Genomic DNA, 26186 nt, shown 5'->3' on the forward strand with positions numbered 1-26186 from the left:
TTGTTGAACAAATTTCAACTAAAAAGTTTTAATTTGATTTTGAATAGATGTGCAATTCATTGTTACTGTTTTGAAATTTTACTGTTCTTATCTTCTTTCGAGAGTCATGAAAACCCCTGTTTTGAATAATGCTTTTTATAGGATAGGGTAGGGGGTGCTGGGGTTGCGTTTGTGGAAGCAAGGGGGCGGTGGCCCGAAATGTATGGGAACCAGTGGTATAGACCTTTACCACTTGCCTCTCCTCCTGCAGGTGAACAAATGAGCTTTGCTTCCTAGAATTACAAAGAAGTGCTGTAGATCAGATATGTGTGTACATACCCATACAGTTCTCCAGGGAACTATCAGTGCCTATTCGGACATCGTCGATGGCTATCTCTCCCGAATGTCCTTCTCCTATAATCCCTTCAAACACAATCTAGGAGCAAACGAGAACAGCCAGTGTTAAAGGATTCGGGCCCCGAACAGCCCTTCTATCCTTCAGAGAAAGGCAAAGATAGCAAAAGGCATCTCTGTCAAAGCAGCAATGGAAACTGTATCACAAGAGAAACATCTGAAATCTTTCCCACAAAACTCCAGAAAGCAAACTCACCCATTCGTTCATCACCAGCTTGTCGCCTTTATGTCCAACTCCCCTCAACCCATTCAAGCTACTCATGACAAAGGGAAGGTAAAACTACATGTTGGCCATGATCCAGCAGTTGGGTCTGGAAGTTGGGCCAGGAAGTGGTGGCAAAATCACAGCTCGCAGGTCTGTCAGGAAGACAGAGCAGTTCCTCAGTGGAACAGGTTTCCTCGGGAGGTGGTGAGCTCTCCTTCTCTGGAGGTTTTTAAGCAGAGGCTAGATGGCCATCTGTCAGCAATGCTGATTCTATGACCTTAGGCAGATCATGAGAGGGAGGGCAGGAAGGGATGAACCAGTGCTTGACTCTCAAGGCCCTCTCTGACATGCCCAGGGTAATGCCAATTGCCACTTTGGGGTCAGGAAGGAACTTTCCTCCAGGCCAGATTGGCCCAGGGATCCTGGAGGTTTTTGACTTCCTCTAGGCATAGAGCAAGGGTCTTTGGGGGAATGGGGGGGGGGAGTTGATGATAATTCCCTGAGTTGCACGGGGGGTTGGACTAGATGATTTTTGAGATCCCTTCCAGCTCTGTGTTTCTAGGTATACAACTGCAACATGCACATTGGAAGCAAATTTTTTCACACCCGCACCCAAAATTAAGGAAGGCCTACTTCTTTCTTTCTTTTTTTCTTTTTTCTTCTTTCTTGCTTTTTTTGACCCCCCTTCCCCAAATACAGTTCTGTATTTAAACCCCCCCCCCAAAAAAAAAACCCTCTTGTTCCCAAGATGGGATTGGTGTTTGTCCCCTTTTGGGGCTTGTATCTCCTTGTCAGACTACCCAAGAAAATGGGGGGGAGGGTCATTTGCCAAAGCAGAGGCTTTAGGAATACAAAAGGCGAACAGGATGAACAAAGACCCGCATCTATGTATAAAACAGGCAAATTCTGAACAACAAAATAGAGTGTCGCTTAGTTTCTATAGCAACATGAGAAACACAATGAGGTAGAAGAAGAAAAACCCCACTCTACTATGTTTGCTAATGATGAAAGAAACAGGGTGTGTTGACATATTTGCAATAAGCAGGTGTGCTTGAATCTCCAACCAAGACCTCCTTAGAATGAGCTTACCTGATATTCCATGTCGTAGCTCCGCAGCAGGATCCTGCCCTCTCTCCACTCGTCCCCTTGATCCTCCCGGACGATCCACAGCGGCTTGTTCTCGTGGTTCGTCTCCCGCCACACCCGGAGTGTCGTCCCAGTCCCACCGGATAGCTGGTACCGGAACACCATGCAGAAAGTGCTCCGGGGTGAGAAGACCACGGGGCTGACCAGCCGGGCGTGCTGCCCTTCTCTTCTCGCGCTGCTCTGCAGCCTCAGGTGATGCTTGCCATCTGTGGAAGGAGATGGTTCAACCCAAGTCAGAGTTTGTAACGAGTAGGGCGGTGTGCTGTGTGTGTGTTAAGTGCCGTCAAGTCGCTTCCGACTCATGGCGACCCTCTGAATCAAGGTCCTCCAAAAGTCCTATCTTAAACAGCCTTGCTCAGGTCTTGCAAATTGAGGGCTGTGGCTTCCTTTATAGAGTCAATCCATCTCTTGTTGGGTTTTCCTCTTTTCCTGCTGCCCTCAACTTTTCCTAGCATGATTGTCTTTTCTAGTGACTCTTGCCTTCTCATAATGTGACCAAAATACGATAGCCTCAGTTTAATCATTTTGACTTCTAGGGTCAGTTCAGGCTTTATTTGATCTATAACCCACGGATTTGGGTTTGTTTGTTTTTGGCAGTCCACGGTATCCGTAGCATTCTCCTCCAACACCACATTTCAAAGGAATCTACTTTCTTCCTATCAGCTTTCTTCATTGTCCAGCTTTCACACCCATACATAGTAATAGGGAATACGATGGCATGAACGAACTTGATCTTGGTGGCCAGTGACACATCCTTACACTTCAGAATTTTTTCTAGCTCCTTCATGGCTGCCCTTTCTAGTCACAATCTCCTTCTGATTTCTTGGCTGCAGTCTCCCTATATATAAAGTCTTGAACAATTTCAATTTCCTCACTGTCAACCTTAAAGTGGAGTGATTCTCCTGAAACAGGAGAATTCTCGAAAGCTTATACGCTTGAAATCTTGTTAGTCTTTAAGGTGCTGCTGGACTTGAATCTTGCATTTAAAAACAAAACAAAAACAATGCTTAATAGGGGCACAGTGAGCAGAAATTCAACTTGTGAAGCTTTCCCCCCTCACACTCTGGGGAGAAAACATCTGCTAAATTTCTATTGACAATGCTGATGTTAAACTTATGGGGAGACAATAGGCTGGAGATCCTACCTACTAATGAGCTGGTTGAAGGGGGGGGGGGACTTGTAAGGTTTGATTCAACCAGTTTTCCCACTGGTGAATAAAGGGGTATTCCTCAAAAAGGAGATCGTGGGACCTGTGTTTACAGTAACCATGCGGGAAAAGAAAAGACTGTTTCCATTTGCGCAGACCGCGCCAAGCAACTAACATGTGTCTGTGCTGTACTGCGAGCAAGCAGTCACTGGGATGCTAGAGCTGGGAAGATTACTATCCACTGTATGAAAAGAGAAAGAAGGAGAGGGTGTTTCATCGACGGAGACAGCTCAGTAAGGGGGATGTCTATTTTACCAGCAGCTATAAGTGTGGAAGACTGCTGATTAAGACCCTGAAAAGCTCAAGGCGAAAGATTGACATAATTAGGACAAGTGAAAGTGCAGTAATTGTCAGGGGGAAAATTGACTCTGTAATCATGACAATATTGGGGGGGGAGGGGGGCTCATATTTATTCCATCTCAGATTTGCTTGGGTTACGGAGCCAGAGGCCGATCCCAGCTCTTCCGCCCAGCCCCGCAGCTTGCCAACACTGCAACTTATCTCAGGGCTGGACGGGGGGAAGCGAGTCGAGCGGGGCTTTTCTTCTTGAAGCCTTTTTCTCCCCCCCACCCGCACCTCTGCTCATCACCAGCAGTAAATACTTTGCAATCAGAGCCCGGCTGACAATTTAGTTGATGATACAGGAGGCGGGATGGGGTTTCTCATCATCATCATCTCTCGGAGCCTCTTTCTCTCCTCCCTTCTTCGTCTCGCGGATGATTGGCCCCCCAAGCGCAAACAGCGGGATGAAGTTTTTTTGCTGTCAGTGATCTAAGCAAAGGCAACTCAAACGCACAAAGCAGGTGTTTTGTAGAGTTGCCAACCTCCAGGTACTGGCTGGAGATCTCCTGCTATATTACCACTGATCTCCAGCCGATAGAGATCAGTTCTCCTGGAGAAAATGGCTGCTTTGGCAATTGGACTCTAGGGCATTGAAGTCCCTCCCCTCCCCAAACTCCACCCTCCTCAGGCTCCACCCCAAAAATCCTCCCGCCGGTGGCAAAGAGAGACCTGGATACCCTAACCAATGGTCTGATTCAACATAAGGCAGCTTCATGGGTTCATGAGTGTGGGGGACTGGAGAATTCCCCAGAAAACAAATTACCATGCAAGTATCATGTAGAATCTGGCCTGTGGGCAAACAGGAAACTCTTTGAACATAAACCATCAATCATACTGTTAGTCATCTATTGAGATTCTTCTTTAAGGGCCAATTCTGACTCAGGTAGTAAAGTTGCCTGGTCTTACACAACTTCAGACCCCAGGCATGACTGAATTTTCCTTCATGCAAAAATGTTCCCTCCGCAGAGAAAGTTGCAGTGGCAGGAAGGAGAATTCTAGGTGAGCCTTTTTCTTAACATGCTAGCTTTCTGCATGCAGAGATTTTTTTAAACGCCTAGACTTCAGCTCAATGTTATTGCTACCCACTGGGCAACATTTCCATTTCCATATTCATAAAGGAGGCACCAGGAACCACATGAAAATGTTGCATTGCACACCTGTCTTGCTTTTGGCAACAAAAGTTTCGGCAAGCCAGACTTGAATACCACCATGCAGGGCATGACAAAAACAAATACCACATTGTGAGACATTGAGTCATCTGAGTACTCCTTTTGAGTCTTTCCACAGGTGGTACCCAATATACACATGAAGCTCCCTCATACTGAATCAGATCATTGGTCTATCAAAGTCAGTGTTGTCTACTCAGGCTGGCAGAGGCTTTCCAGGGTATGAGGTGGAGGTCTTTCACATCACCTACTACCTGATCCTTAACTGGAGAGGCTGGGAATTGAACTTGGGACCTTCTGCATGCCAAGCAGATGCTCTGCCCCTGAGCCACGGCCCCACCCAGCAAAGGCTCATCTTTGTTTCAAGAAGAAAACTGATGCTTCACAGCTGTGCCTACCTCTACAAGCTGAATAAGCTCATGGTGGACTTTGACTCAAGTTATTTTTCATGCTCTCTCCCTCTCTCTTTCCAAAAGCCAGTGACATCCAGGCTGATGAGAGCTCAGTTTCCAAGAAGTAGATTTTTTTCAAAGGCAAAATTGCTTTCAGGCACTTATCTTCTATTGAAATTAATGGGTGTCAGGCACTCAGGTGTCACTCGGGCATGAAAAATCCTACAGGCACGCAACTACCGCCCCACAAAGTAGACCTCTTCATTAAAAGCACATCATCGAAGTGTTGCTTGGTCTAGAGAGGAGTCACGTGCAGGGCATCAAGTGAAGTTTGTCCAGGCGCTCCACCAACCCTTCCCGTTTCCAAACTCCATTGGTTCTACCATAGAGTTTCCAGCAATTCCTAGAGCTACCCATTGTCGCTTCCAGGTTGTACCTGGAAGTGACACAGCGACATCAGTGACATTGCCAATGTCACATTCCTGCCATGTCCCTGACCCCCCTACTGCTGGCAACTCTAATGTGGCGTTATAGAAGAGAGCCAGTGTGGTGTAGTGGTTAAGAGCGATGGTTTGGAGCGGTGGAGTCTGATCTGGAGAACTGGGTATGATTCCCCACTCCTCCACATGAGTGGTGGAGGCTAATCTGGTGAACTGAATTTGTTTCCCCGCTCCTACACACGAAGCCAGCTGGGTGACCTTGGGCTAGTCACAGCTCTCTTAGAGCTCTCTCAGCCCCACCTACCTCACAGGGTGTCTGTTGTGGGGAAGGGAAGGGAAGGTGATTGTAAGCTGGTTTGAGTCTCCCTTAAGTGGTAGAGAAAATTGGCTTATAAAAACCAACTCTTCTTCTTCTTAATTGGAAATTGTATATAATGTTCTATTTCAGCATTGCATTCTAAGCAGAGGAGGTTTTTAAAATATATTTGTAACTGCTGTTGCTGGTATTTGGCGATAATAAAGTGTTCCTTGAACCATAGCCCATTTGTCAAGATGCACAGCTTCATGCACCGGATGAAGTGGGCTCTGGCTCACAAAAGCTTATGGCACAGCGAGTGTGTTTGTCTTGAAGGCGCCACCAGACTCTTTTGTCATTTTTTGAGCATAAGTGTGATGCAAAGGTTATATGGATATTTGGCAAGACTGGAAACGCTGAGGTGCATTCAGTGTGGGCGGGTGCGATCCTAGTCCTTTACTCTGAGCAAAAGTTCACCCGATTTACAGAGGCCCTTTTTAAAAAAATTACATCTCGAATCGTAACTAAGAACAACAGTAAAAAGGGATGTCATGGGGATGGCTTTGACTTTCCTCTAGAAATAGTTCCAGGCGAAGTGGGGGGGGGGAGACTGAGTAATAATTCCCTGCTGGTTTCTCCATTGTATTAGTCGAAAGATGTAGGAGGAAGCAGTTTACATGGTGGAGAAAGAAGAGGGAAGGAACTGAGTAAATTGGCTTTCCGAAGGTTAAACTGAAGCATGCGCTAAAACTGGGCTGGGAGATTGTTGGCAGAGTATGCTAAGTATGCAGAGAAGGGTCAGGCTCACTGATTAAAGATAAAGTTGCCTTTATTGAGGGAACTACATTTTTGGATAGGAAAGCTGAGAGACAGAGCCTCTAGTTGTCTATCTAGCTAAGGAGGGAGAAGAGAGGGAAGAATGACTTCTGAGAAGGAGGAGAAAATTGTCCCCTAAGAATATCAGACTAAGGACAGACAAGAGGTGGGAAAAAAGGGTAGAAAGGTCTCCAACCTTACAGCCCTAACTAGCTGACCACTTGCCCGCCCCCTGCTGGGTCTTCTTCTCAGTTCCTTTGCAAGCTAGACATTGCAACTCTTCCAACAGGAGGAGCTTGCACATCACTTGAGAAACAGTTTTGAAGCAGAACCTGGGGCCGTCTGCCTTGTTTTGAAAGTTATTGGTCAGTAATATCTCAGGCAGGGTAGGGTTGCCAGCTCCGAGTTGGGAAATAGCTGGAGATTTGGGGGGTGGAGCCTGAGGAGGGAGGGGTTTGGAGAGGGACATCAATGATAACCATCTTCAAGTACTCAAACGGCTGTCTATAGAGGAGAGTGCCGAGTTGTTTTCTGTTGCCCCAGAAGGTCAGACCAGAACCAACGGGTTGAAATTAAATCAAAAGAGTTTCTGTCTAGACATTAGGAAGAATTTTCTAACAGTTAGAGTGGTTCCTCAGTGGAACAGGCTTCCTCGGGAGGTGGTAAGCTCTCCTTCCCTTGAGGTTTTCAAGCAGAGGCTGTCAGCAATGCTGATTCTATGACCTTAGGCAGATCATAAGAGGGAGGGCATCTTGGCCATCTTCTGGGCATGGAGTAGGGATCACTGGGGGTGTGTGGGGGAGGTAGTTGTGAATTTCCTGCATTAGCAGGGGGTTGGACTAGGTGACCCTGGTGATCCCTTCCAGCTCTATGATTCTGTGATTCTATGAATGGGGTATAATACCATAGAGTCTCCCTTCCAAACTGGGCATTTTCTCCAGGTGAACTGATCTCTGTTGCCTGGAAATCAGTCGTAATAGCGGGAGATCTCCAGCCACCATCTGGAGGCTGGCAATTATAAGGCAGCACAGACTCGAAACATTTCCCATCCCGATCACTCCCCCCCATGCCACCCCCACTGATCCAAAGTGGGGTACAGAGATGTTCTCTTGCCTCTCTTGGTCCTGGGTGGCAAAAGCCCTCAGAGGCAATGGCGTGCACAATCCATGTTCTCTCTCAGGCGCTGGACATAGATTGTGTGTGCCATTGCCTCAGTACTATATCAGGCAGGGTAAGTTTGCCAGCTATTACACACAATCCATGTCTAAAATCTCCAGCCATTTCCCAACCCGGAGCTGGCAACCCTACCCTCAGTGGTAATTACTTTCCATTGCGCCATCTGTTGTTTTAGTATGATTATTGTTTTAATGAACATGTACTATTATTGTGTCTGTAAAGGTAAAGGTAGTCCCCTGTGCAAGCCCCAGGTCATTACTGACCCATGGGGGGATGTCACATCCCGACGTTTCCTAGGCAGACTATGTTTTACGGGGTGGTTTGCCAGTGCCTTCCCCAGTCATCTTCCCTTTACCCCCAGGAAGCCGGGTTCTCATTTCACCAACCCCGGAAGGATGGAAGGCTGAGTCAACCTTGAACCGGCTACCTGAAACCAACTTCCGTCGGGATCGAACTCAGGTCGCAAGCAGAGCTTTTGACTGCAGTACTGCAGCTTACCACTCTGCGCCACAGGTGTCGGTAGGCAAGTTTTAATGTTGTCACCCGCCCTGAGCCTGGCTTTGACTGGGGAGGGAGGGATAGAAATGTAAGATAATAAATAAAAAAATTAATAAATATGGCATTTCTGGAGAGCACAGTGCAGGAAAGACCTGCTCCTCTGTCATGGGAAGAGGAAATTGGTGGGGTCACTCCAACCGGCTGGAGGCAACTCGGATCAAATTCTGGCGGTGTGCAGGGACCACTGTAGAGCTAATCGCCAAAACAGCTTGCCAGAGCCAAACCCTCCCAGTAATTCATATTTTCAATGTGGCCAACAGAAGGGGAATATCAGCAATAAAGGGAAGGAGGCACCTGAAGCGGCAGGGAGGCGACTCTCCAACCTGGAGACATTTGAAGAGAGAACGCTGTAGAAAACTCTGATCAATACCTTCAGGAGCAGAAGTGCCTATTAAGCCCCCTCTTTCGCTCTTTGAATTGTAAAAAGCATCCTTTTTTGGAAAGAAAAAGTAGTAGAGACTGCAAATAAAGCCGCTATCAAATCGGCATCCAACGTTCAAAGGAGTGACCCTGGGGAGCGGAGGGCAGATTGGTTCTGGCATTTCCGCCTGCTGCTGCTTCTGCGGCTACTGCTTCGCCCAGAGATTTATGAGAACATCTGGATTCAAGAGAGGCAACGAACGTGAAACTGACTGTCGCTCAGCACACAGCAGCGCTTGACGCGAGCATCTCAGAGAGTCCCAGATAAATCACGGACTGATCTTCCCATCCAGCCATCTGGAAAACCAAACAAATCATCTGGCTAACAGGAACGGCTTTCATCTGGCATCTCTCTTTCACTCCTTCCTGCTGTCCTCGAGGAATGCTTAGCAAAGTGAGAATTGGGAACTTCACTGACACTCAGATGGCGGAGAGGGTGCAGCCGCTTGGCTCTGGAGGTCCAGTGATCTCAACCTGGCCTCCCCAATAAATAACAACTAATTCCCAAGGAAGACAGTCAAGGAGGATGGTGTTGGCTGTCAGGACAGCACGGATGGGACAGTTCTCCAGCATACTGTCATGAGTTGCACTCAAATCAATTACTCAGTTGCAGCAATAGGCCTTAGGGGCTGCTTGTTTCTGGGCAGATGCTCTAGCAAAGGACGGTCAAAAGCCAAAACCTTTTCCCCTTTGCATTCTTCCCTGCTCCAAAGCTGAGGAGGAGGAGAAGGAGGAGGAGAAGAAGGAGGAGGAGGAGGAAGAGGAGAACAACTCTGACTTCCTGACTTCCTCTACCACCTAAGTAAGAATCAAACCGGCTTACAATCACCTTCCCTTCCCCTCCCCACAACAGACACCCTGTGAGGCAGGTGGGGCTGAGAGAGTTCAGAGAGAACTGTGACTAGCCCAAGGTCGCCCAGCAGGCTGCATGTGGAGGAGTGCGGAAACCAACCCGGTTCACCAGATTAGAGTCCACCGCTCTTAACCACTACACCACGTTGGCTCTCACAGTATTGGGTGAATATTGCCAATGCAGGGACAGAAGGAGAAAAGGGAGCCGTTTTGTAAAGTCTGCTGTGCCTTGCACCCAACGTCAGCCAGATGTTGTAGCTACTGACAAAATAAATGCAAAAAAGCACTTTAAGAGTCTTCGTCTGCAACATGCTCTTCCCTCCTCCCGTCCTCGAGACCCAGTTCCCTTGATCTTTAAAACGGGGTTAACAAATCCATAATTCACAGATTCTGGGAAGAGGAAGCCCCTGATGGACTGTAAAAAGCTCTGAGGTAACAGTAATGACGGACACAAACATGCAGCCAGGCAAACTCAAGACCGAGGCTTTTAAAAGGGTCCCTCTGCCGTCTCCGTGACGTCTTCCTTGCCCCGCGGTGGTCTTCTTGATAAAGGCAAATCGATCCCTCGGTAAGTGTAATGTTTTATACCAGGTGGTATAAATGTTTATTCCGCATCTGGCAGGAAAACCTTCTCAATCCAATTACTTGTTAATTTACTCGCCAACTCATCGCCGCTTTATTTTTTAAAATAAAAAAACCTATCTGCCAGCCACATCAATGAAGACTCACCACACCGCAAGCCTGCAGAAAATCAAGCTGGTAATCTAATTTTGGGGAGCCGGCAAGATGATCAGGCCCCACCGCTTCAATCGCTTTTAATTAAGTCTGATTTTCTGAAGTGCGCACGGCAACCGCGGCCCCCACCGAGTTCGGCTACAATTCCAGTCATGGCAGCCTGCTGAATGTCTCCAACAAACCAGCAACCAGCGCTATGTAATTTTACAGGGGTATGCGCCATAGGATAGTAGGACGGGCCTACATACCAATACCAGAGTGTTGCCATGATGTCATTGATGTGATGACATCACGTCCAGGGCACGCCAGAAGTGCCGTTGCCTCCCATACTGATAAGCCCCCCTGCTGGCCAGCTAACTGGTTGCGGGGGCACGGTCTGGAAGTGGGGGAGCCCCCACCAAGGGGCCAGCAACCCTACTAGGGCATTATACCCCAGTGAGCTCCCTCCTCTTCCCAAACTCCACCCTCCACCCCTAAATCTTCAGGAATTTCTCAATTCAGAGTTGGCTACCCTAATTTTGAAGCAAGACTGATGGTTGCTTCTAAAAGTGTTACCTCTGCAACTAAGAGCACAGAAGAACTTCCCCACACATATCCGTACAACTAGGCTTGCCAGGCCCCCTAGCTCCACCGGCGGGAGCTTTGCGGGGCCATGGCGTTAGTGCAATGCGCCTATGTCACTTCCAGTTTAATCCGGAAGTGACGGGGACGCTCTAGCGATCCCGAGTTTTAGCCGAGGGTGCTAGAGCGTCCGTGTCACTTTCGGGTTTACCCCAAAGTGTGTGCGCACTGTGTCTCTGCATGTGTTCCCGCAGTGCTCACGCGTGTGCCCGCCGGCCCTCAGCTGGCCGGCGGGCAGCCCGGTGGATGGGCGGTAGTTTACCCGCCACCACCGGGCAATTGGCAACCCTACGTACAACCCACAAAAGTTTAGTTTTTGTTACACCCAAACTTTAGATTGGATATAAATGACAGAACAAAACCAAACACGGCATGTTCAAAACACAAGGATCTGAGTGCTTAACTTGTGTTTGTTGACAAGCAAAGCGGTGTATATGGGGGGGGGGGGGGACACAGAACTCACACTGTAGCCAAAAAACCCCCACTCCTCTTCAAAGATACATCTGCATTCATCCTGAAAGACATGACTAAACCTGATTTTAATGCTGTCAGCCCCTTCGCTGCAGCTGACCAGGGAATGTTTCCATATGGAAAGCATGTGAAAATCCATAAGGGAAAAATGTTTGCAATCTCTCTGGGGGCCACATGGATTGGAGGACGCATATTCCATTACCTTGAATTACAGCTGGAATCCTGATGGGATTTGTTGGTGGGTGGGTGTGGGTGGCGGGTGACTACACTTTTGGCCAATGGAGGGGGGTTACTGGATTTGCAACAGGCGCTTTCAAGGGGACAGTATGAAGATAATCTGTGAAGCCCAAGGTATAAGGAGTACGGTGCTAAAAAAGGAAACGCGAAGCCGCCTGAAAGGCTATCTTGGAAAAAAGCGGAATGGAAGTTGCATGTGTCTCGTCAGTCTCCAGAAGTTCACCCAGTGTCAAAGAAGAATGGCGGAAATGGCCACACGCACACACGGGGCTGAAACCAGAGGGCGGCGGTGGTCAAAGCCCTTCCCCGTGCCCAATCAAATGCCTTTCAGATGATATCGCCACCCAAGTATTGTTCTCCCTCTGCTTCCTCGCTTTCGCTTGCATCGAGAGACAGTATGGTGTAGCGGTTAGACTGGGCTCTAGGAGTAGGGTTGCCAGGTCCCTCTTCACCACCGGTGAGAGGTTTTTGAGGCGGAGCCTGAGGAGGGGGTGGGTTTGGGGAGGGGAGGGACTTCAATGCCATAGAGTCCAATTGCCAAAGCGGTCGTTTTCTCCAGGGGAACTGATCTCTATCGGCTGCAGATAAGTTGTAATAGCAGTAGATCTCCAGCTAGTACCTGGAGGTTGGCTACCCTATTGAGGCCTAAGGGTGGCTCTTTTGCTTGATGGCAATTGCCAAGGTAGCTCTCCTCGACCCGCAGAGTGAGTACCACTGGACTAGACACTTTGGGCAATTTGATGCCTCCTTCCTCCCTAGATCCCATAGAGTCCAGTTGCCAAAGCACCCATTTTCTCCAGGAGAACTGATTTCTACCACCTGGAGATCAGTTGTAATAGCGGGAGATCTCCAGGCACTACCTGGAGGTTGGCAACCCTATGCAAAATGCATGCACCTCCCTGCTGAATGACTGTACCTTTTGCTGGGTTACAATCACCTTCCCTTCCCCTCCCCACATCAGACGCCCTGCGAGGTGGGTGGGGCTGAGGGAGTTCAGAGAGAACTGTGACTAGCCCAAGGTCACTCAACTGGCTTCATGTGTAGATTAAGATAGATCTTCATGTGAAGGAATGGGGAATCAAACCCAGTTCTCCAGATCAGAATCCACCGCTCCAAACCACCACTCTTAACCACTACACCACGCTGGCTCCCAAGCACTTTGCAGTCTCCCTTTCCACTGTTGGTACGCACATGTGAAAAACAGAAAGACAGTTGTAGATATGATTCTACCAGGTTCAGTGAATCTATCTACTACCATGCCAGGAAACCTGATTTACAGCCCCGCCTCAGCCTCCCTGTGCTTTACAAAGCGCATGTGATTTTTTTGTCCTTCTGTTCCCTCCACACGCACAAAAAGAATCCCTTCCAGGTTTTGTTTTATTTTTATATTTTTTGAATCTCCCATCTCTCTGATGTATGCCCTGTTCTTGGCAAGGCTTCCACAAACGCATTACAATATAAGGTATGACATCGCCGTCCACATATCATTTCTTTCACCGAAAAAATCTGAGTAACGTTTTTGGGTGCAATCCATTGAGACGATCTGCTGTGCAAGCACCCCAGAAATAGATGCCAGGTGTCAGGGCCGGTAATGGATATTGTTAGTGGCCGTTACTCATGACATAGCGTCCTACGTTAGGCCTGTGCTGTCTTGTGAACACTCCTCCCTTTTATGCTTGCTTGCACATCTAGCAGATTTTTTTTAGGTGTATGGGGGGGGGAGAAGACAGCAGTGGGTAGGGTTGCCAACTCCTGGAGACTTGGGGATGGAGCCTGGGGAGCCAGAGGTTGTTTACGCGTGGGGGTTTTACCTGAGGTTCGTTGCTGGCTGGACCCACACTTTCCAGTTGGGAATCTCTCCACCAGCAGTCTCCAAGCTCAGATCAAGTCCCCACCCCTTTAAATGCTGCTTTGTAATTGGCTGACTTGTAGTGCTTACTGTGAGAGAAAATCACCCCCCAAACCCAATTGTCACATAAAAAGCATTTTAAGAACAAAAAACCGGAGCAATCTAAAGGGGAGGGGAGAAATCCAAACCTCAGTTTTAAAAGCCTTTCTTCTGCTCAGAAAGAGCTCAGAGGAAGCAGGAAGCATTTGAATCCCCGCCTCTTTACACGCTGCTTTGTATCTGGCTGTGAGAGAAACCAAGCTTGCATGTCGTGCACTTATGCTCAGGGATTTCACCTGGGCTTTGCTCAGGTAAGATGGAAGAGTTGGGTTAATAGAGGAATGAGAAGACCCGGACACTGCAAGGGCTGGCAGCGAGGTCATCTCTAATGGACGGAAAACTCATGCGTCACTCCAAGGAACAACTGATTCCGACTGGGGGCGAACATGAGTGAAAGTACCCATGCATAAACACATGAACACATGAAGCTGCCTTATACTGAATCAGACCCTCAGTCCATCAAAGTAAGTATTGACTACTCAGACCAGCAGCAGCTCTCCAGGGTCTCAGGCAGAGGTCTTTCACATCACCTACTTGCCTGGTGCCTTTAACTGGAGATGCCGGGGATTGAACCTGGGACCTTCTGCATGCCAAGTAGATGCTCTACCACTGAGCCACAGCCCCTCCCTTAAACGACCTGAGGGACCTGCATGGGTTATAATGCCAAGGAGTCCACCCTCCAAAGCAGCCACTTCCCCCAGGTGAACTCAGTTCTGTCATCTGAAGGTCAATTGTCATTCTGGGAGATCTCTAGGTCCCGCCTGGAGTTTGGCAACCCTAGCATTCTGGATCAAGGGTGCTTCATCTGCAATGTAGCTCAGCACCCACATTTATTACGACGAAACAAAAGACCACGCGAGGATGGCTGAATAGGGTGCCTACTGGAGTATCACGCCAAATGCAACGGGGCCCCCACGTGGACCGAGGCACGGGGAACGGTTAATCTGTACATAAGTAATCTAAAGTAAATTGCTTCTTTACAAAACACATGGAGACATAGATGCTTAAGAAGAAGGGGGGGAAGGACAATTAATTACAAGAAGCGTCAGGGGAGAGGAAATGGAATGAAAAATTGAGTCTGAGTTATAAAAAAATAAGTAATATTTTGCCTACTTTGCAGGAGGCTTATTATATTAATTAAACATTATTACGGCGGATGAGTTGGGGAGGGTTATGGAGTCTGAGGCCGGCTGTAAGTGTTCTCTCCTGTAGCCTGAGGCTCCAGCCATCCTCCAATATTAATCTTCTAAAGCACTCTAAATGCTGAAGAGATAAACACTTGAAATATGAAAAATGTTTCTCCCCCACCCAGGGCTCCCTCATAGACTCCGTGACCCTGCGTCAACTCAAGGTATAAATGAGAGGCCCAGACAGGGCCTGCGTTTCCCTCTGCGCTGGGCTTAACTTTGTAAGCTGCTTGGTTGCTTCGGGATTCGCAGTGTGTGGAAACGCGTTAAGCCCTTTACCGAGTGACGCTGCACAGCCCACGGAAATAATGTGGTATAGTGGTTAAGAGCGGTGGTTTGGAGTGGTGGGCTCTGATCTGGAGAGCCGGGTTAGATTCCCCACTCCTCCACATGAGCGGCGGAGGCTAATCTGCTGAACTGGATTTGTTTCCCCCTTCTTACACATGAAACCAGCTGGATGACCTTGGGCTAGACACACTCTCTCAGCCCCACCTACCTCACAGGGAGTCTGTTGTGGGGAGGGGAAGGGGAAATGATTGTAAGCCGGTTTGAGTCTCCCTTAAGTGGCAGAGAAAGTCAGCATATAAAAACCAACTGTTCTTCTTCTAATTCCCAGCAGCAAACACCATGAAAATATACACCCATCTACGCAATATTCTCTTGGACCATCCTGAGTTGGCAACTGTCCAGAATTCATCTGTCATCTATGGTCTCATCTATCACAAGAAGTAGTAGAAGAAAAAGAGTTGGTTTTTATATGCCGACTTTCTCTACCACTTAAGGAAGAATCAAACCGGCTTACAATTACCTTCCCTTCCCCTCCCCAAAACAGACTCCCTGAGAGGTAGGTGAGTCTGAGAGAGTGTGACTAGCTCAAGGTCACCCAACTAGCTTCGTATGTAGGAGTGGGGAAACCAAACCGGTTCACCAGATTAGCCTCCGCCGCTCATGTGAAGGAGTGGGGGAATCAAACCCAGTTCTCCAGGTCAGAGTCCACCGCTCCAAACTGTGTTTCAGGTAAGCAGGGGGTTCTTAGGGAACTTATTAGTTAATGAATGAGAAAAGCAGTGTTGGCTGACAGTATTCCTTGAAAGACAGTATGCACAGTATTACTGATCAGTCCCTATAACTATGGTTGCCAACCTCCAGGTGGTAGCTGGAGATCTCCTGCTATTACAACTGAACTCCAGGTGACAGAGATCAGTTCACCTGGAGAAAATGGCCGCTTTGGCACTTGGACTCTATGATATTGAAATCCCTCCCCTCTCTTAATCCTGCCCTCCTCAGGCTTCACCCCCAAAATCTTCAGGTATTTCCCAACCCGGAGCTGGCAACCCTACTTATAACATGTAGCTGCAGGGAAAAATTGTGTGCTCTGAGGCATATTCTCTGTTCACATTAAGAGTCTCAACAGGTTGGGCTAATGCCTTGTTTGAAATGTAAACACCCCCAGAACAAGTACTGAAATTAGGGTTGCCAACCTCCAGGTAGTATCTGGAGATCTCCTGCTATTACAACTGATCTCCAGCCAATAGAGATCAGTTCACCTGGAGAAAATGGCCGCTTTGGACTCTATGGCCTTGAAGTCCCTCCCCTCCCCAAGCCCTGCCCTCCACAGGCTGTGCCCCCAAAAGCTCCCACCGGTGGCAAAGAGGGACCTGGCAACCCTAACTAAAATCCCCTGCAGTGTGTAAGGGGGTGGCAGAAATTTAGGAGTTCACTGGCAGAAAACTGATTTAGAAAGTGTTCCCTGAAAGCTGGAATTTGGCAAAAAACAAAAAACCCAAACATGGCTATAAACAAAGACAGATGCTTAACCATCTAAAAAGCCAAATTAATCATCAGTCTATTTATATTTCATGCTCTTGTTTGTTCGGCCTAGCAGGGGGACGCTGTCTTCCCCTTCAACCACCTCACAGGCTCAGTCAACCTCGTTATTAATGGCCATGAACAGACAGCAGGGAGAAATGAAGGGCCAGCTTCCAAGACGCAGGCCTATTAGTCAAGAAACCTGAAGGGGAATCAATTGGAATTATCGAATGTTCACATTCGTCACATTCAGATGTTACTGCGATCAGTGGTAGTGTGCTCAGGTAACCCGGGGGATAAAATTAGGCAATGTAAAAGATTCCACTCAAGCAGCAGTCCCACTTGTAGTAATCCATGGATTTGTGGCGTGAAATCTTAATGCATATTCATGGGAAATGAATAAGTACAGACAACGGTTTCTCGGAAGCAGCGAGCCTCGTCTGCTCAGTCCCACTTAAGGGCACGAGTTTCGGGATTCGTTGCAAGGTACGAGGAAACCAGAACTTCAGTTTAAGCCAGCGGTTCCCAAACACTTGGTCCTCCTCGAAACATCTCCTAGTGCTCCGTGAAGAGACTGGAAAGAAAATTACTACTGTCATTCGGTTTACTACAAGGGTGCTAGGTGAAAATTAGTGCTCCGTGACTAATTTCTCTCCTGAATAGTACTCCATGACTCAGAAAGTTTGGGAACCGCTGGTTTAAGCAATTCTGATATGAACGTACAAGAAGCTGCCTTCTACCAAGTCAGATTATTGGTCCATGCGGCTAAGTATTGTCTACTGTAGGATCATTCCCAAAACCTGTTTTCTGAAATCCTTAACTGGAGATGCCGGGGACTGATCCAGGGATGCAAGATGTGTGGTCTACCTCTTAATTCACATTTTTTATGGGTCTTACTTCACACAGGCCTAAGGACCATAGTGCTCTTGGCAGGGTAATCATTTTTAAAACAAACAAACAAGCAGATGTGTTATGCAGAGGATATCTCTTCTTTTGTACATAAATCGGCTTACCCGGGTAGGCCCCGATGCCTGGTCCCACATGGCTAGTCCAGGTGTTTCTAGAATGGAAAGTCCACGTAAATCCTGTAGATGCATCATGCGTCCAACCACAAAGGTCTCCGGGAAGATCAAAGTTGCAATTGAATCCTACGGGGAGCTGGAAATCTTGTAATGAGAACAAAACAACATAAAAGAGGATCAAAGGCAGGCTAGCCACAGAGAAATGTTAACCAGCATACTCAACAAATCACAAACAGTCAAGCAAGTAGGAAGTCTCTCTGGCTGGTGCGCATGGCCCCTTGGTCTTTCTGCTCCACAATACTTTTAAGCAAGTCTCAAGTTTCAGCCGCTTGTGAGGATCAGTCTTATGGTCTGAATCATCAGAAGGAACATACCGCCATCCTTCACCTAAGCGAGTGTAAAGAAAGACACCATGTGTCTCCAGCCTCTCTAGCCAGCCCCTTCTCCGCAAAGTGCGTTTTAACTATTAAGAAATATTTGCCAAACTCTCCATGTGTGCTACATTGTTCTATAGCGGGGCCAAGAAGCCAGAAAAATCCCAAGGGGCCTTAAAATTGCTAGTAATTAAATGATAGATGAAAATGCTAGGAATACTGCCAAAAGGTCTATCATGGATTGAGTGCCCAACTATTGGGGGGGGGTTGCCATCAAGTCACAGACAACTTATGGTGGCCTTGTAGGGTTTTCAAGGCAAGAGACGTTCAGAGGTGGTTTCACCATTGCCTGATTCTGTGTTAACAACCCTGGACTTCCGTGGTGGTCTCCCATCCAAATACTGTCCAGGGCCGACCTTGCTGAGCTTCGATCTGACAGCAGGAGGAGGAGGAGGAGGAGGAGGAGGAGGAGGAGGAGACGACGACGACGACTTGGTTTTTATTGACGACTTGGTTTTTTATTATTTATTTTATTTCTCTACCACTTAAGGAAGAATCAAACTGGCTTACAATCACCTTCCCTTCCCCTCCCCACAACAGACACCCTATGAGGTGGGTGGGGCTGAGAGACTGTGACTAGCCCAAGGTCACTCAGCTGGCTTCATATGTAGGAATGGGGAAACAAATCCAGTTCACCAAATTAGCATCTGCCGCTCATGTGGAGGTGTGGGGAATTAAACCCAGTTCTCCGTCCAGGTCAGGGCACAAGCAGCTACTGTGGCCTTTCTCTTATGTTTCCACTTGCTTGTGTGAGAGCTCTAATGTAAGAGGAACTTTTGTGCTGCATCCAACCCATAGCCCTCAACACAATAATAAAAATCCAGTAGTTATAACCATCACTCATATTTTCCCCCCAGACATGGGATGAGTCCTGAAACTCACCGGCATGCGTACTTGCACAGGTATAAATTACTTAAACATGCAACTGGTTAATCCACAGACTAAAAGCTAGCATTCATGCTCCATGAGCCAAGTCGGACAAAGAGTCACTTGTGCGCTGGACATTTCTTCATGGACGTGAGGAGAGGACAACCTGAAGATGTCACATGATTTCCCAAAAGAACACAAGTTTTAAGAATGGGCCTCCAAGCTGAGCAAGTCAGATTTTTAGAAGAAAGAAGACAACTTCTTGGTTTTTAGGATAAAGGGCCTTGTCCGTCGTGGAACTCTTTCCCCAGGGAGACTAGGGGAGGGGCTGTGTGTCAGTGGTAGAGCATTTGCTTGGCACACAGAAGGTCCCAGGTTCAATCCCCGGCATCTCCAGTTAAAGGGACTAGGCAAGTAGGTGATAGGAAAGACCTCTGCCTGAGACAATGGAGAGCTGCTGCCAGTCTGAGCAGACAATACTGACCTTGATGGACCAAGGGTCTGATTCAGTATAAGGCAGCTTCATGTGTGTTCATGTGCTCATGTGAGACTTGCCCATCCCATTTTCTGCTGCTGTTCTCCACCAGGAGGACTTTTTTGTTTCACTCGTCATCCCCTCAGCGATCCCTTCTTCTTATCCTATATTTTAATTGTTGTTTTTACGTTTTGTATGTGTATTTTAGCTTTCATTGTTTTAATGTTGAACATTTGCTTGGTTTTAACGGTTTTAAAGATGTGTTTTTATAATGCTTATTTGACCTGTTAGCCACTTCCCTAGCCCTGATGAGGGCAGAAAGATGGGGTATAAATGTGGTGTACAAAACTTTAAAGGGAAGGTCAGCAGGGAAAGTGAGAGCAAAAAGACTTTCTGAGGAATGATTTCTGGAGCCGCTCCTAGCAAGGAAGAACAATTAAAGACTGAGATGCCCAGAGATAGCCAAAGTCTGTTTCTAGCTTTTTTGAAAAAGGAGAAAAATTTAAATCATCAAGTCCACAAAGATAACAATCACCAAGAAGAGGTTAGTGGCCTCTTCGATAGCCATCAGGGAACCACTTATAGAGAAACAGAAAGAACTTCTCCTGGCTCCAGAAGTAATAATAATTAAATAATACTGTAATATTAATAGACAAGACTACATTCACATTACGATCTAATCTAATTTTGCTTCTAAGGAAGGTAGCATTTGTTTTAGACTTCCATAAATCTGATTGTCCACAGAAATGTACACTATTGTTTGCAAAAAAAAACAATAATGAAAATTATAGTTGAATCAAGAGAAAAACAATATGAACTACTGGCTTCTGGCCTTGAACATGCAATTAAATGTGAATCAAGCTCTCTTTGTTGAAGGGAAAGATAAATGTAGTCACCAGCTCTGCAGTAAAGTAATGAATTAGACTTCCTTCTAACTGGTAAACCTGTGGCTGGACCCAACTAAAATAAAACTAAAATAAAAACACAGAGAAAATACTCATGCAGAACAAAAAGAAGAAGAAGAAGAGGAGGAGGAGGAGGAGGAGGAGTTGGTTTTTATATGCCGACTTTCTCTACCACTTAAGGAAGAATCAAACCGGCTTACAATCACCTCCCCTCCCCCTCCCCACAACAGAGACCCTGTGAGGTAGGTGGGACTGACAGAGCTGTGACTAGCCCAAGGTCACCCAGCTGGCTTAGTGTGTAGGAATGGGGAAACAAATCCAGTTCACCAGGTTAGCCTCCGCTGCTCATGTGGAGGAGTGGGGAATCAAACCCAGTTCTCCAGATCAGAGTCCAACGTTCCAAACCACCGCTCTTAACCACTACACCACGCTGGCTATGTATACATGTGTGCACATATGCACGCATGTCAAAAACTTCGATGCCCAGATGTCAATGTACGTTATCCAACGAATGCAGATGTTCCCAGCCCATTTGATTAAAAGAGGCCTATTATCATAACCTACTCAATACAATCTTTGGACGGCTCAGAAGGATATAAGATATACACCCATACATCAGGGCATCTGTCCAAACCCCATTCCTCTTTTTAAAAGAATGCTCTCAACGGTGCAGTAAATCAATGCAGCGTTTTGTGAAGTCACTCACTCTTTAGTGTTAAATAAGATCCGACTTCTGACCCAGCCTCTCCAGAGCTTGGTCTGTCACTAGTAATATCATTCTGCAAGCCTTGGCAAGCAGGGGGAAACACAAGAGTGATCACTTAGCTGCAAACTCATTATTGACAACAATATAACTGGAGTAGTCGAACTGCAGCTCAAGAGCTAAATGCTTATCTCAAGCATTTTGAGCCTGGCTCTTGGCCAGCCTAAGAAAGAGACTGTTCAAGGCAGGGAAGGTATCCTTGCCCAGCCAATTAAAGAGTGGGGTGGAAAGCAGAGGGCATGTTAGACCACATTCCCATGGTGAGTTTCTTACCCCAACAAAGTTGTGATGGGCAGTCGGTTCAGGAAAGACAAAAGGAAATTACCCGACAAGTAATTAAATTCACAGTCAGTAGACTGAGCTAGAAGCTAAAATGGCTCAACTGAGGCTATCATATTTTGGTCACATTATGAGAAGACAAGAGTCACTGGAAATTACAATCATGCTAGGAAAAGTTGAAGGCAGCAGGAAAAGAGGAAGACCCACCAAGAGATGGACTGACTCTATAAAGGAAACCATGGACCTCAATTTGCAAGACCTGAGCAAGGCTGTTAAAAACAGGATGTTTTGGAGGACATTGAGCCGTGAGGTTGCCATGAGTCGGAAGCGACTTGATGATACTTCACACACACACAAACACAGAGCAATAGCTACTAGCATGTGTGTGTGCGTAAAGTGCCGTCAAGTCGCAGCTGACTTACGGCGACCCCTTTTGGGGTTTTCATGGCAAGAGAGTAACAGAGGTGGTTTGCCAGTGCCTTCCTCTGCACAGCAACCCTGGTATTCCTTGGTGGTCTCCCATCCAAATACTAACCAGGCTAGCCTGGGCCATCCAGGTCAGGGCAGCTACTAGCATAGGGGACTTTAAAAGGAGATCAGACAGATCCATGGAGAGCAGGTCCATCAGTGGCTTCTACCCATGATGACTATAGGAAACTTACACATCCAGAGGCAACATCAGGGGAAGGCCTTAACCTCTATGCCCTGCTGGCTAGCCCTCCAGGGCAACTGGTTGGCTGATGTGTGAAACTGGATGCTGGACTGGATGGACCACTGGTCTGATCCAGCAGGTCTCTTCCACTCATAACCCAATGATCAGAGGCTACACACACGTTAAGTAATAGATGTTATGGTGGCCTACACGCGGGCAGAGAACTTGCTACAGGAATGTCACTGATTGTAACATGTGCTCTGGCCCTAGGACTGAGCAAACTCAGGAGGTGCAACCTGGCTCCCTTGGGGGCTGCGATGTGGGTTAGAAAGGATGAAAAGCTTGGAAAGTATGAAGAAGAAAAAGAAGAAGAAGAAGAAGAACAACAACAACAAAAACAACAACAACAACAGGACTTGGTTTTTATAAGCCGCCTTTCTCTACCTTTTTAAGGAGAATCAAACCCGGCTTACAATCGCCTTCCCTTCCTCTTTCCACAACAGACACCTTGGGCTTCATCTGTAGGAGTGGGGAAACAGACCTGGTTCACCAGATTAGAGTCTGCCACTCATGTGGAGTAGTGGGGAATCAAACCCGGTTCTCCAGATTAGAGCCCCCTGCTCCTAACAACTACACCACGCTGGCTCTCTAGCGACTCTTACAGGAGTTGCAGAGAAAGCATGAGATGTGGGGTCCTGTAGAAGCTACTGGTGAGGATGCGTGTGAACTGAGCTGCACAGGACAGGCCTCTGGGCTGAGAGCCCTTGTCTGCCTCGCAGGAGATGGCAAGGAGGAATTTTCAAGACTCGGGAGATCTTATTTTGCTTACTGACTTCACGGTACAGGGCATCACCTATATATAAAGGCTGTCTCTGGAGCTGGCTGAGGAGAAGGAGATCTGGGGCGGTGACTTTCCCCTCTGAAAATAATTGCTGCTCCCTCCTTCTCTCCTTCCTTTGAGTGTGATTGCTCTGGCTGACGGGAGTCTTGAAACCCTCACAAGGACACTACAATCGTCTAATGAGAACTTACTGGTGGTCCTTGGCCCTAAGAGTGTGCGGCTGTCCTCAACAAGAGCCAGGGTTTTTTCGGCCCTGGCTCCGGCCTGGTGGAAAGCTTACAGAGTTCCGTGGGGCCAGTAAAATGGAGCTTTCCCACCAGGCCTACAATTGAGGACAGCCGCGGGTATCATCTTTACTGGCCTCCCTACCCTTCCCCCTTTCTCATTTGTATAAAATCATGAACCTGAAGGGGTGGCCTCTTGCTCGGCTCTCACAGTACCATTGGGATTTTGAGCGCCATCTTGCTGTTTTGGGGTTTTTCAAGGTATTTTATTGTTGATTTTATGGTTAGCAACTAGTAAGGTAAAAGTAAAGGTCCCCTATGCAAGCACTGGGTCATTCTTGACCCATGGGGTGATGTCACATCCTGATATTTTCTAGGCAGACTTTGTTTACGGGGTGGTTTGCCAGTGCCTTCCCCAGTCATCTTCCCTTTACTCCCAGCAAGCTGGGTACTAGTACATACTAGTACTGTATGATTTTATATGATGTTACGCACCCTGAGCCGGCTTGCTGGGGAGGGAGGGCTACAAATCCGAAAAATAAATAAATAAATAAGTTGTGACTTCTTGGCTTACCTCCCGTTTTTTGTACTCCCTGTGCAACGTAATCTAAATCATATTGGCCTGTAGATGTGCTGTTTAGGTTCTGGGTTTTTATTAGCTGGTTCTTAACAGTCTGTTCATTTTAATGATGTTATGGCTTTTTTATTATTTACCTTGTTTTTTAAAAAATAATACAAAGCATGACATAATTAAAATGAATAGCCCTAATAGCCCACACTAAACTGATCTTAACAGAGCTTGGAAGCTAAGCAGGGTCAGTATGCGGATAGGAGACCCAGGGCCGCAGGTAGGGAGGGGTCGAGGAGGGCAGCCACCGCCCCGTGGGATGCAGAGAGGGCAGCAGAACTGCCTCTCCTACAAGAGGAGCGGGCCAGATAGGAGAGGCAGTTCTGCCATCCTCTCTGCATCCCACGGGGCGGTGGCTGCCCTTCTCGTCCCGTCCCCCCCAGCTATGGCCCTGGGGAGACCAGCAAGGAAGACCAAGGTTGCTATGCAGAGGAAGGCAATGTCAAACCGCCGCCACTCATCTCTTGCCTTGAGAACCCCATGAATTCGGTGTGAGCCAATGGCGCACTTCACCTTTATCTTGTTTTATGAAAACGTGAAGCTGCCTTATACTGAATCAGACCCTTGGTCCATCAAAGTCAGTATTGTCTACTCAGACCGGCAGCGGCTCTCCAGGATCTCAGGCAGGGGTCTTTTACATCACCTACTTGCCAAGTCCCTTTAACTGGAGATGCCGGGGATTGAACATAGGACCTTTCTGCATGCCAAGCAGATGCTCCACCGCTGAGCCTCAGCCCCTGCCTAGTTATGAGTTGCCTGGAGCAGGTCTCTGAAAAGGCAGCATATAAATTTTTCTCAATAACTAAATTAATAAATAGATACCTCCATTCTCCATGCAGACATCACCGCACTCCGTGACTTCTTCATCAGTGGGGAACTGCGTGGTGGTCTCTTCGCTTTTCAAGGTGGGCTTCAGTGTCTCTGCAGTGGACTTTACGTCTGCATTTAGAAAGAGAAGAAAAGTGGGAAAAAATCTCGCTGGGTTAAGAAAAGGAGTCAGACCAAATAGCAACCCTACAGGGACAAGAGGGGGAGCCTTCCCTTCCCATGAAACGTGTAGTTTAAGTCTCTCGCTTAAACCAATGCATTGCAGAATTTATCCAAACATCAGCAGCAGCGGTTGAACATTTAAAGAACACACTCACACAAAAAGTTTTCCATGTTTTGTGAATCTGCATTAGAATCGCAGAATCATAAAGTTGGAAGGGACCTCCAGGGTCATCTAGTCCAACCTCATGCACAATGCAGGAAATTCACAACTACACACACCCAGTGACCCCTATTCCATGCCCAGAAGATGGCCAAGATGCCCTCTCTCTCATCATCTGCTTAACGTCACAGAATCAGCATTGCTGACAGATGGCCATCTAACCTCTTCTTTAAAAACTCCAGGGAAGGAGAGCTCACCACCTCCCGAGGAAGCCTGTTCTCTGAGGAACCGCTCTGTCAGAAAATTCTTTCTAATGGCTAGATGGAAACTCTTTCTGCTTCATTCCACAAGTTATTAATTGGATTGTTACGCTGAACTATTTCTCAAACGTCTCTTGCCCATGAAACGTCACATTTAGCCTTGATCTGGCATGCTGCTATCGGAAGATGTTTGTGATAGCACAGATGCAGATATGGTTTGGCCCAGACGTCATTTTATTCAATTGAGTTATGGAGACACTCCCCACCTGGCCTTAGATTTGAGGTCCTTGGAGGGGCAGGGGGAGGGAGGGGAGACTAGATTAATCTGTTTCCCTTATGCCCAATCACCTGATGCTCATGTTGTCAGCCAATACCCCAGTCCTGGCAACAGCATTTCCTTAGGGCACTGTACCTGTGCATCAACAGGAGAAAGAACGGCAACCAAGACTGTGACAGCTGCCACTGCGTGCCAAATGAAGGGTAAAAGGTGAAAAAGGGAGGAAGGCATATCGAGAAGGAGTGGCAGATGGCTGGTGGACCCACTACTGAAGATTTGGTAATATGCAGGCCCCTGCCTGCTCCACAATTCTATGGAAACCTCAATGGATGGAGAGATGTTTGGAAACATTTGATCCCATGAGCAGGAAGCATGCCTCGGAAGTTGACTGAGAAAGAAAGGGAAGAAGCAAAACATCTGATGAACATAAACTACCTCTCTAACGAATTCAGACTCACCGCATCTAAGCTGCAAATCCGAAAAGAAAAGCTTCCTTATGCGCACGGTGATAAGGTAATGAAAGAAAAGCCACGAAGTTTTCCCACATGCTACAGATGTCAACATGGCTCAAATCACTTGTAAAGCTTGATTTACGGATGTAGAGGAAATAAGGGATTCTTTCATCTTTGGACTCCAGTGGACAACAATATCCTTTACACTTACATTCCTACTGTTTTTTTTTTTTTACTTCTTTTTAAAAGCAAATTAATTTACTGAAACTCAAGGAAAACTGAGATCACAGGCAACACATTCGTTTCCTTCATAATATGACTAAAACATGAAAGAAAGAGAGGCGCATAAGCACTCCAAACATGCCAATGTATAAGAACAGCTCGCTGAACATGGCAAACAGCGTGCCTACAAAGGGGACCGAAAGAATCCCTAGTGTGCCGTGGCTCTTTGCCAACAAGCATCTGGTTTCACACTCTGGCTGCACACTTCATCCTTTCCTTACCCTACAACTCCAGGAACCTACCTAAAAGCAGGTGTTGA

At 47.2% G+C, this 26186-nt stretch overlaps 1 protein-coding gene across 1 annotated transcript in view; it reads right to left on the reverse strand.

The window, feature by feature from the left end:
* Positions 1 to 26186, reverse strand: part of NRP2 (neuropilin 2) — a 219832-nt gene that overhangs the window by 50599 nt on the left and 143047 nt on the right. The window contains exons 11-14 of the mRNA XM_056861211.1: positions 24329 to 24445; positions 17430 to 17582; positions 1688 to 1950; positions 319 to 415 (exon numbers count right to left, since the gene is read on the reverse strand). Coding sequence (XP_056717189.1) covers positions 319 to 415; positions 1688 to 1950; positions 17430 to 17582; positions 24329 to 24445 — 630 coding nt within the window. The remainder of the gene's footprint in view (positions 1 to 318; positions 416 to 1687; positions 1951 to 17429; positions 17583 to 24328; positions 24446 to 26186) is intronic.

This window comes from Euleptes europaea, chromosome 15 (genome assembly GCF_029931775.1).
Source record: "Euleptes europaea isolate rEulEur1 chromosome 15, rEulEur1.hap1, whole genome shotgun sequence".
NCBI classification, from domain to species: domain Eukaryota; kingdom Metazoa; phylum Chordata; class Lepidosauria; order Squamata; family Sphaerodactylidae; genus Euleptes; species Euleptes europaea.